The sequence below is a fragment of the Neophocaena asiaeorientalis genome, unplaced genomic scaffold (genome assembly GCF_003031525.2).
Source record: "Neophocaena asiaeorientalis asiaeorientalis breed wild unplaced genomic scaffold, Neophocaena_asiaeorientalis_V1.1 scaffold1037, whole genome shotgun sequence".
NCBI lineage: Eukaryota > Metazoa > Chordata > Mammalia > Artiodactyla > Phocoenidae > Neophocaena > Neophocaena asiaeorientalis.
In genome coordinates this window covers 41,202-53,666 of record NW_020174558.1, presented here as the reverse complement: position 1 = coordinate 53,666, position 12,465 = coordinate 41,202, and the positions used below count along the sequence as shown (strand labels likewise).

At 36.3% G+C, this 12,465-nt stretch overlaps 1 protein-coding gene across 1 annotated transcript in view; it reads right to left on the bottom strand.

Annotated features, from left to right (window-relative positions):
• LOC112408000 (guanine nucleotide exchange factor VAV3) overlaps positions 1–12,465 on the bottom strand; it is a gene marked incomplete at its 5' end in the record, with an annotated part of 52,782 nt that overhangs the window by 24,790 nt on the left and 15,527 nt on the right. Inside the window, 2 exons of the mRNA XM_024757497.1 lie at positions 3,679–3,766; positions 4,330–4,446. Of these exons, the coding sequence (XP_024613265.1) occupies positions 3,679–3,766; positions 4,330–4,446 (205 nt within the window). The remainder of the gene's footprint in view (positions 1–3,678; positions 3,767–4,329; positions 4,447–12,465) is intronic.

Sequence of the window (12,465 nt, the reverse complement as noted above, 5' to 3'; positions counted from 1 at the left end):
TATATATATATAAATGAAACAGTTCTCTTAGTCTCCTCATTTAAACTGAATGAAATGTGTTCTTTTCTTTAGCAAAAATGTGAAAATCAACCTGAGAGTAATTATAAGCCAATAACTTTGAATTTCAGTGTAATTTTGTTATAAGTAATATGAATTTTATGCATGATATCATGAATTAGTATGAATTAAGGTTTATGTGAAGTTGGCTAGAAACTACAGAATTATCATTACTGAAAAGGACTTGGTCATCATTTAATACCTATCCACCTCCAAATTTTATGGAAGAAAAAAATGACTTTTCCAAGGCCTAGGGTCATGTGGCTTGGTAAGCTGTAAAACACTTTTTTATCACTTCACTGAGCATGGAAGATATTTTAGTTCCTTTTTTACAGTCTTATGAGGGTAAATCTCCCTACATCTTTCTAACTGGGTAGAATTAAATAGTGCCATGGTGGATCTCTTCCAACTTATGCCTTTCAGTATTTTAGTCTAATCCACCTCTGCTTTAGCAATCATTGACCTTCAAGTACTACAAGTAAATAAGAAGACTCTAAACAAAAGAAATTGCTAAGCTTTCCTTATCTCACACTGACACAGTGGCGTCAACAATTCAGGTCTCTCTGAAAAATAATGAGTGAGAGCCAGTCATTCCAATTACCAAGGAAACAGGCAGTGGAGATGATTTATAAACAGCATTTGGATGTGGACTGTCTGGCATACATGAAAATTAGAACAAAATTAATGCCTTGTAATCTGGATACCGAAATTCATTTAGAATTTGGATTTAATGACTAAGAAAAACAAAGATTTTGATTAACCAAGCCATTGAAACCAGAGGGAAAAGGTTAGGTCATAGCCACCTGAAGCCAATCTTCTTTTTGAGAAACTGGCTAATTTAAAACAAATTCTGGATTTCGTTTTCATTTTACATCCTTTCCAAATTAAATTTAATTCCAGGCCCTAATGAGTGTCATTAGGTAGATGAATATAACTTTACCAGCCATGATGGGAAGATACTGAACTAAAGAAAATGCATAGACTGTTATGTACTTATAATGGGAACTGTGTTGTTTGACACCAACACGATAAAATGTAACCTCCTTGAGGTTGCATGATGCAGGTTCAGAGAAGCTCCTACGTTCCCAAGGTGCCTATCAACCTTCTCCCTTCTTCCAGAGGGGCTAGTTACTGAGATAGGAGCCATTCCTTCTGATCAGGTATCTATGTGGCATTTCCCAGTGGAGGGTCAAAGGACAGCAATATCGTGAGGTTCTCAGTACACAGAGATCTACTAATTTGAAAGCTGTTTTGAACAGTTGAGTCCTTTTTGAATTGTGCAAAAACACAGTAACTTCACATAGTGAGGACTCAATATAAATTTGTTCAACAAATGAACAGAAACAAAGAGGAGGAAGTAGGTCCAGACAACTTCAACACTCTCTTCAGCAACATTTACAGTGATTTTGTAAGAGCTGACAGAAGTATTCATCTAAGGCTGAGATTTTTCAGCTCCTTGTCTGTCATATCCTTTTGCTGAAGTTTTTTTTTTTCCATTGTAGTTTTGCAGTTAATTCTTAATCCCCTCCCTTTAACCCTCTGCACTATGTACTTCCTTACAAAAGATCCCCAGATATGGAGGAAAAAACATGCATGTGTCTCTTGCAGTGGCATTTCTGATGTCTTACACATAGCGTATAAGGGGAGCTTATTTTAGCTCTGTGACAACTATTAATTCCCTTTCCAGAACATCATTGCAGAAACTTTTACTGCTCTCTGGTCCAAGTTATTTGAATTCTGGGTCTTTATTGCTTATACTATAATAACAGCTTTACATGCAGATAGGAACTTGAGGATCTGTGTCCACTAATCCAGGTCATGCAGTATTTACTGGCTTTTCACATCTGACCTTAGAGGATGAGGAACTTTCTTGAGCTGAATCCAGGTGACAAAGAGCTGAATTGACTGGCCCTCTCCAGTGACTATTCCTTTCATCCTCTTTGCTTATCTCCTGTGATGGAAGTCCGTTTTGTTGCTTTCAAAGTCATCAAGGCTGTTAGTCAGCTTTGGCCCTACAGCATTTTTTTTTTTTAAAGTCTCGTATTAACTATAATACCACGGAGAAGCTTCATTACCAACCACCCTAATTTCTTCAGGTGAGTCAAGCTGGTGTGTCTTGCAGCGATGTGGAGACTCCCTGTTCACGCTTTTATCATGTCTCGGCTGGGGCTGTTACTCATTATTTGTGCATCCACTTGCTACCTCCCTGCTAGGTTTTCCTTTAGGGAAGAACCTCCTCAGGTCCAGTTTTCTCTGTGCACAGCCTGCTTGTTCCAGCAGAACATAACTCACTGCCAGCAGGGAGGATACCTGGATCTTGGTTGCCAACTTGACAGGGTTTACATTTTCCAGGACACAGTCTTGCTACCCATCCTTAGCTTTTGAATTGGGAATGTGATATTTATGTCCAGAGAGGTTTTCTTATTTTTCTTTAAACTCAAGATGCTTCAGTTTCTTTAAAACGCTGATTCCTGTCTTGAAGCAGTTCTAAATTTTTAGATAAAGCTTTCAAGCTGGCTTATTTTGTAAGGCTCTCTTACGCTCAGTTTTAACTTTAATGTTAACATCTGCAAAGTGCTTTGAGATGTTTTCTGCAAATCTGCAAAGTGCTTTGAGATGTTTTCTGGAACGATGCAGTGTGTATCATTTGACTGATGGTTCAATCAATGAGTGGTCCTTCCCAATGTTACTCAAGGTACTTAGCAGGGTGCTACAAATGCATCTTATGTCCTATCTCCAAGTTCTTCATTATCTCAAGAAACGCTTGCAAACTTGAGAAACAGACTTGAGATCATTTTTCATGAAATAAGAACTTGTCAATGCACAAGCATTGACAGTAAATGCACAAGCATGTGCACAAGCAATGCACATGTAATGACATACTGATATATGTATTGTTGATATGACATATACTATTCTTATATGCTAAGTTACACTTTTAAAAATCATCAGAATTAATAATCTTTATTTATTTGAAACAACTTGGTAACAACATACTGTTCAATTTAAATGTAAAATTCCTATGAAATATCACTGTCATGTGGTAAAAATGCCACCTTGTTAATGTTTAATTGTCCAAGGTAATGAAGGAGAGCTGTAGTACAGGTCAGCTAAAATAGCAGAAAATACAAAAAGGTTTTCCATTTGACAGCATGTTTTGCATGAAATGAACCTAAATGTGAGCGGTATTTTACCAATTACAACTTCTTAATGTTATAATTTAAAATATCTTCCTCTGCCTAAATGAAGAGATAGAGGCAGAGGAAGAAAGAAGCATGTTAAAACTCTGCTGTGTGTCATTCAAACAAGGTAAAACACAAGTAACTGAAAGTTGATTGTTTTGAACGTGTCTGTGGCTCTAAGAATCTTCTAGTGTGGACTCTGAAATATTATCTAAAACTTGTAAACTTAGTTTACAATGAAAAATATGTCTAGGGCAATATAAAACTTAACTAGAATTCTTACAATTAAAATTTTCAGGATTCTGCTGCATAATTATGGTATGATTCTCTTTAAACAATGTTTCAGTGAGCAAATACTCCAAGAAACTAGAATTAAACTGACCTTTCTAATAGGAGAAAAATAAGGACCACAGATTGAAAAGAACTAATCAATGCTTACCATTAAGCTTTTAAACTTTCTATTTTCTGCAATGTGAAAAAAGCCATCTCTTGTTAAAATCTTGATGTGCTTTGCTTCATTATTGTACCTGTGGGCAATGAATAACTTATGAATATAAATGTGTTTTTAATCAGTAGAAATCAATAATTACCAGAGGGCATGCCCCAATAACATTATAGGAATTAATTCTGAAGACAAAATATATACCTATGCCAATACACTGGTGACAGCTAATTAACAAAATATATTCACTAGATTGGTTGAAGATACAACCAATATTTGAAGTGAGACGGGGGGTTGGGTTAGATTTGATCAATCACTATGCCCAATTTATTTATAAGATCAATGTGGGAATATGGAAAAACAAAATAAAATCTAGTAATTTATAATTCTTAGGATTTACTAGAAACATACACATATCAAGTACAATGTTATGAAAGAAATGTAGTATGCCAATTAGCAGCCTATAACACAATACCATCTTTTCTAACAGATATTTTCAAGTATTAATGAACTGTCTGGAGAGATGATACATTATTTCTGCTGCAATTAGAACCTTGGTTTTCAGCTTCAGTGTTATATATGTCAGATGATCTATGCAATTATGAAAACAGGAAAGCTATTTCTGTAAAAAGTACTTGTCCCACTTACTTAATGCTAATTGCATATTCTCCTGACTCTTTGGTCCTGTGCCTCACAAGGTAAGTACTATTTACCCTGTTAATAAGTTCAGTCTCTGCCTGCAATCTTTCCATTGCTCCAGCATACCTGTAAGAAACAAAGATGCAGAAAATTTGGGTAATGTACCTGGAAGAGAACAGAGGCTAAAAATATGTATCTGTTAGGATTTTAATTTAGTGGCAGATCTGAACTGTTTTTACTTCTGTACTAATTATAGTACTTCAAAAAAATAATGCAGAAAAAAGTCCTTTAGATACGTCCAAACACAAATGCTCTACAAAGATTACAACAGTGAAGTGAATATTGCCTAACATACACTAAATATTTATCAAATAAATAAATGGGACAAAGAAAAGAATTAATAGGTATCGGGTTAGAGAGAGAGTTGTGGGGAATTTAAGGACAAGAAGGAAAAAGACTTGTAGGGAAGTGTTGCCCTGCCTAAGACACACACAGATGTACATACACGTATACACACATACACGCACTCCTCCAATATTTCACCTTTTCTAGGTAGAACAGTATGAAACAAAATTTCCTTTGAGTATTGTAAGAAAATTAAAAAACAATTTAAATTATTTTAAAATAATTATTTTTAGATACAAGATTAATTCTTGTAGTCCACAATTTTGATAACCAATTTTCTTAAGAAACTGGTAGTAATGAATAAAATTTTTAAAAGGTAGATATTTTCAAAACCAGAATTCAATTCTTCCTAAACTATACTGGTCTTAAGCATACCCAGATCCCATAACAATAATAATAAAAGGCCCAAATTCAATGTTAAAATATTCTTTAATGACCCTTCGCATCAAATACAGGTTTAGCATTTATTGACAAAATATATCAGATTATGGGTAATAAAAGTTAAAGGAAAAACTTTTATGTTGAGATCAGCTATCTTTCAAATCAATATTCTAGAAAATTTTCTGATTCACATATGGACTCATGTAACCCAGTGTAAATACCCACATCTAATCTATGCTAAATATTGGGTTGGCCAAAATGTTTGTTCGGTTAGTGAATACGTTCAATAAAATTCTTTGTGAAAATGAAAAATGTTTTATTTTTATTTAAAACCAAATGAACTTTTTGACCAATCCAATATTTAAAATACACATGGTAGGCATTTGACAAGTTTGTAAAGGGAGGAGGACATGTGAGGTTTCCACCAAGTACAGAAGAAAAGCTAAGGGCATTTTATGTAGATGGTACCTTGGGTTAAAGTTAGGATAACCACTGACTTATTACTACCTAGTATAATCTGACTCACATCTTCCTCTTAAATCTTATCTCTAACAAACCCCTTCTTTACTAGTCTCCAGGCTTCTTTCAGGTTCAAGAATTCTTAGAGTTTTGCATAGACTATATTCCTGTGTTGGAAAACTCTCAGCCTCTGTCAACCCACATTGCTTCTCATCCTGCAGGTTTAGAGAGTCTTTTCTGACCATTCCAGCTAAAGAACACTGTCCTGTGTCTGGCACTCTCCACTCCATTATTCTCATTACAGTATCCCTAATTTCCTTCATAGCATTTATGGCAATTAGCATATAGCATAAGCATTTTTATCAGAGTAACACATGAACATAATTTTTAAAAGTCAAGTCGTACTATAAAACTATAATGAAAAAGCAGCACTACCCCATCTTATCAGATTCTACCTCAAGTCCCATTTCAAGTATTTCACCTATTTTTCCTTGTTATTTTTTAATATCTACTTGCATATTTTTAAATAACATGATTAAAGTACAATTTATCAATTTTATTTTTAATTTTTTTTTTTTTTTTTTTTTTTTTTGCGGTACGCGGGCCTCTCACTGTTGTGGCCTCTCCCATTGCGGAGCACAGGCTCCGGACGCGCAGGCTCAGCGGCCATGGCTCATGGGCCCAGCTGCTCCACAGCATGTGGGATCTTCCCAGACCGGGGCACGAACCCGTGTCCCCTGCATTGGCAGGCGGACTCTCAACCAGATTCAGTTAAACATATACATATATTCATTCTTTTTTGGATTCTTTTCTCTTATAGGTTATCATAGAATATGGAGTAGAGTTCCCTGTCCTATAAAGTATGTCCTTGTTGGTTATCTATCTTATATATAGTAGTGTGTGAATGTTCATCCCAAGTTCCTGATTTATCCCTCCCCACAACGTTTCCCCTTTGGTAACTGTAAGTTAGTTTTCAATATCCCAAAGTCCATTTCTGTTTTGTAAATAAATTTATTTGTATCATTGTTTAAAATTAGATTCCAGGGCTACCCTGGTGGCGCAGTGGTTGAGAGTCTGCCTGCCGATATCATGGCAGGCAGTGATATCATGTCTTTATATGACTTACTTCACTTAGTATGACAATCTCTAGGTCCATGCATGTTGCTGCAAAAGGCATTATTTCATTTTTTTTATGGCTGAGTAATATTTTCCATTGTCTGTATGTACCACATCTTCTTTACCCATTCCTCTGTCCCTAGACGTTTAGGTTGCTTCCATGTCTTGGCTATTGTAGATAGTGCTGCAATGAACATTAGGGAAGCATGTATCCTTTCAAACCATGTTTTCTCTGGATATGTGCCCAGGAATGGGATTGCTGGATCATATGGTAGTTCTATTTTTAGTTATTTAAGGAACCTCCATACTGTTTTCCATAGTGGTAGTGCCAATTTACATTCCATCAATAGTGTAGAAGGGTTCACATTTCTCCACACCCCCTCCAGCATTTATTGTTTGTGGACTTTTTGACCAGTGTGAGGTGATACCTCATTGGAGTTTTGATTAGCATTTCTCTGATAATTAGTGATGTTGAGCATCTTTTCATATGCCTTTTGGCCAACTGTATGTCTTCTTTGGAGAAATGTTTATTTAGGTCTTCTGCCCATTTTTCGATTGGGACTTTTTTTTTGTTTGTTTTTTTTGACATAGAGCTGCTTGAGCTGTTTACATATTTTGGAGATTAATCCCTTGTCGGTCACTTTGTTTGCAAATATTTTCTCCCATTCTGTGGGTTGTCGTTTTGATTTATTTTAATGGTTTCCTTTCCTGTGCAGAAGCTTTTAAGTTTAATTAGGTCCCATTTGTTTATTTTCGCTTTTATTTTCATTACTCTAGGAGGTGAATGCAAAAAGATATTGCTGAGATTTATGTCAGAGTGTTCTGCCTATGTTTTCCTCTAAGAGTTTTGATAGTGTCTGGGCTTACCTTTAGGTCTTTAATCCATTTTGAGTTTATTTTTGTGTATGGTATTAGAGAATGTTCTAATTTCATTCTTTTACATGTAGCTGTCCAGTTTTCCCAGCATCACTTACTGAAGAGACTGTCTTATCTCCATTGTACGTTCTTCCCTTCTTTGTCATAGATTTAAAAAAATTTTTTTTCTAAATATTTTGGTTGCACTGTGCAACATGTGGGATCTTAGTTCCCTGACCAGAGATCAAACCTATGCTCCTTGCAGTGAAAGCATGGTGTCTTACCCACTGGACTTCCAGGGAAATTCCTCCTTTGTCATAGATTAATTGACCATAGGTCTGTGGGTTTATTTCTGGGCTTTCAATCCTGTTCCATTGATCTATATTTCTGTTTATGTGCCAGTACCATACTGTTTTGATGATTGTAGATTTGTAGTATAGTCTGAAGTCGGGGAGTCTGATTCCTCCAGCTCCGTTTTTCTTTCTCAGGATTGCTTTGGCTATTTGGGGCCTTTTGTGTTCCCACACAAATTGTAAAATTTTTTGTTCTAATTCTGTGAAAAATGCCATTGGTAATTTGATAGAGATTGCATTGAATCTGCAGATTGCCTTTGGTAGTACAGTCATTTTGACAACATTGATTCTTCCCGTCCAAGAACATGGTATATGTTTCCATCTGTTTGTGTCATCTATGATTTTTTTCATCAGCATCATAGTTTTTGAAGTACAAGTCTTTTGCCTCCTTTGGTAGGTTTATTCCTGGGTATTTTATTCTTTTTCATGTGATGGTAAATGGGATTGTTTCTTTAATTTCTCTTTCTTATCTTTCGTTGTTAGTATATAGAAATGCAAGAGATTTCTGTGTATTAACTTTGTATCCTGAAACTTTTTTTCAAACCATGTTTTTCTCCGGATCTACTCCCAGTAGTGGGATTGTTGGATCATATGGTAGCTCTGTTTTTAGTTTTTTAAGGAACCTCCATACTGTTCTCTATAGTGGCTGTACCAATTTACATCCCCACCAACAGTGTAGGAGGGTTCCCTTTTCTCCACACCCTCTCCAGCATTTATTGTTCGTAGACTTTTCGATGTTGCCCATAATGACTGGTGTGAGGTGATATATCATTGTAGTTTTGATTTGCATTTCTCTAATAATTAGTGATGTTGAGCATCTTTTCATGTACCTCTTGGCCATCTTTATCTCTTCTTTGAAGAAATGACTATTTAGGTCCCACTTTCTGGAGAGCTTTTATCATAAATGGGTGTTGAATTTTGTCAAAAGCTTTTCCTGTATCTATTTAGATGATCATATGGTTTTTATTCTTCAATTTGTTGATGTGGTGCATCACATTGATTGATTTGCAAATACTGAAAATTCCTTGCATCCCTGGGATAAATCTCACTTGATTACAGTGTATGATCACATTTAATATATTGTTGGTTTCAGATTGCTAGTATTTTGTTGAGGATTTTTGTGTCTATGTCCATCAGTGATATTGGCCTGTAATTTTCTTTTTTTGTGGTATCTTTGTCTGATTTTGGTATTGGGGTGATGCTGGCCTCATAGAATGCATTTGGGAGTGTTCCATCCTCTGTGACTTTCTGGAAGAGTGTGAGAAGTATAGGTGTTAACTCTTCTCTAAATGTTTGATAGAATTTGCCTGTGCAGCAATCTTGTTCTGGACTTTTGTTTGCTGGGAGTCTTTTAATCAGTTTCAATTTCTTTTCATGTTTTCTATTTCTTCCTGGTTCAGTCTTGGGAGATTGTACCTTTCTGAGAATTTGTCCATTTCTTCTAGGTTGTCCATGTTATTGGCATGTAGTTGCTTGTAGTACTCTCTTATGATCCTTTGTATTTCTGTGTTGTCAGTTGTAACTTCTTTTTCATTTCTAATTGTATTGATTTGAGCCCTCTCCCTCTTTTTCTTGATGAGTCTGGCTAAAGTTTTGTCAATTTTGTTTATCTTTTCAAAGAACCAGCTTACAGTTTCATTTATCTTTTCTATTTTCTTCATCTCTATTTCATTTATTTCTGCTCAGATCTTTATGATTTCTTTCATTCTACTGACTTTGGGTTTTGTTTGTTCTTCTCTCTCTAGTTGCTCTAGGTGTAAGCTTAGGGTGTTTCTTTGAGATTTTTCTTGTTTCCTGAGGTAAGGCTGTGTATCTACAAACTTCCCTCTTAGAACTGCTTTTGCTGTGTCCCATAGGTTTTGGATCATTGTGCTTTCATTTTTATCTGTCTCTTGGTATCTTTTGATTTCCTCTTTGATTTCTTCAGTGATCCATTGGTTGTTTAGTAGCATATTGTTTAGCTTCCATGTGTGTTTGTGTTTTTTTTTTACAGTTTTTTTCCTTGTAGTTGATTTCTAGTCTCATAGCATTGTGGTTGGAAAAGATGCTTGATGTGATTTCAATTTTCTTAAATTTACTGAGGCTCGCTTTGTGGCCCAGCAGGGGATCAGTCCTGGAGAATGTTCCATGTGCACTTGAGAAGCATGTGTATTCTGCTGCTTTTGGATGGAATGCTCTGTAAATATCAATTAAGTCCACCTGGTCTAATATGTCATTTAATGCCTGTGTTTCCTTATTGATTTTCTGTCTGGATGATCTGTCCATTGATGAAAGCGGGGTGTTAAAGTCCCCCACTATTACTGTGTTATTGTCAGTTTCTCCTTTTATGGCTGTTAGTATTTGCTTCATATATTGAGGTGCTCCTATGTTGGGTGCATGTATATTTACAATTGTTATATCTTCTTCTTGGATTGATCCCTTGATCATTATGTAGTGCCCTTCTCTGTTTCTTGTAATAGTCTTTATTTTAAAGTCTATTTTGTCTGACATGGGTATTGTTACTCCAGCTTTCTTTTCATTTCCATTCACATGGAATAGAATTTTTTACATACCTTACTTTCAGTCAGTATGTGTCCCTAGATCTGTAGCATTGCTACTGCATCTTTCTTTTTGTTTTCATTTGCATGGATATATCTTTTTCCATTTTCTCACTTCAGTCTGTATGTGTCCCTAGATCAGAAGTGGGTCTCTTGTAGACACCATATATATGGGTCTTGTTTTTGTATCCATTCAGCTAGTCTGTGTCTTTTGACTGTTGCATTTAATCTGTTTATGTTTGAGATAATTATCAATATGTATGTTCTTATTGCCATTTTGGTAATTGTTTTGGATTTGCTTTTGTTGGTGTTTTTTCTTCCCTTCCTCTTTTGTTCTCTTGTGATTTGATGACCAAATTTAGTGTTGTGTTTGGATTCCTTTTTCTTTTTTGTGTGTGTATCTATTGTAGATTTTTGGTTTGTGCAGCTACCATGAGGTTTTGATATAGCAGTCTATATATACACAAGATTGTTTTAAGTTGTTGGTCTTTTAATTTCAAATGCATTTTCAGTATTCTGCATTTGTGCTCTCCTCCACTCACGGTTGCTGGTTTTGATATCATATTTGTGTGGAAATGATTTCCTACCTTTACTGTATGTTTGCCTTCACTGATGAGATTTTACATTTGTAATTTTCTTGATTCTAGTTGTGGCCTCTTCTGCCTAGAGAAGTTCCTTTGGCATTTGTTGCAAAGCTGGTCTGGTAGTGCTGAGTTCTCTTGGCTTTTGCTTGTATGTAAAACTCTTGATTTCTCTGTCAAACCTGAATGAAAGCCTTGCTGGGTAGAATATTCTTGGTTGTAGGTTCTTCCCCTTTATCACTTTAAATATATCATGAAACTCCCTTCTGGCCTGCAGAGTTTCTGCTGAAAAATCAGCTGATAACCATATGGGAGTTCCCTTGTATGTTATTTGTTGCTCTTCCCTAGTTGCTGTTAATATTTTTTTCTCTATCTTTAATTTTCATCAATTTGATTACTATGTGGCTTGGTGTGTTCCTCCTTGGGTTTATCCTGCCTGGGACTCTTTGTGCTTCCTGGACTTGGGTGACTGTTTCCTTTCCCATGTTAAGGAAGTTTTCAGCTATTATCTCTTCAAATATTTTCTCAGATCCTTTCTCTTCTCTCCTTCTGGGACCCCTATAGTGTGAATGTTGGTGTATTTAATGTTGTCCCTAAGGTCTTGTAGACTGTCCTCATTTATTTTCATACTTTTTTCTTTATTCTGTTCCATGGCAATGATTCCCACCATTCTGTCTTCCAGGTCACTTATCCATTCTTCTGCCTCAGTTATTCTGCTACTGATTCCTTCTAGTTTATTTTTTCATTTCAGTTATTGTATTGTTCATCTGTTTGTTCTTTAGTTCTTCTGGGTCTTTATTAAGCATTTCTTGTATCTTCTCAATCTGTGCCTCCATTCTTTTTCCAAGCTCTTGGATCATCTTTACTATCATTACTCTGAATTCTTTTTCAGGTGGATTGTCTATTTCCATTTTACTTAGTTCTTCTGGGGTTTTATCTTGTTCCTTCATCTGGGACATATTCCTCTGCTGTCTCATTTTGTCTAACTTTCTGTGATTGTGGTTTCTGTTCTGCAGTCTGCAGGGTTGTAGTTCTTCTGCTGTCTGCCCTCTGGTGGATGAGGCTGTCTAAGAGGCTTGTGCGGGCTTCCTGGTGGGAGGGACTGGTACATGCCTTCTGGTGGGTGGAGCTGGGTCTTCTCCCTTTGGTGGGCAGGGCCATGTCAGGGCGTGTGTTTACTGGGCAGCTGTTTATTCAGGAAGACTTTAAGCAGCTTGTCTGCTAATGGATGGAGCTGTGTTCCCGCCCTGTTGGTTGTTTGGCCTGAGGTATCCCAGCACTGGAGACTACAGATTGTTGGGTGGGGCCAGGTCTTGGTGAGATAATGGCGGCCTTCAAGAGGGCTCATGCCAATGAGTTTGTCAAACCAGTGTCCTTGTCCCTACAGTGAGCCAGAGCCACCCCTGCCTTCACAGGAGACCCTCTAATACTAGCAGGTATGTCTGGCTCAGTCTCTTA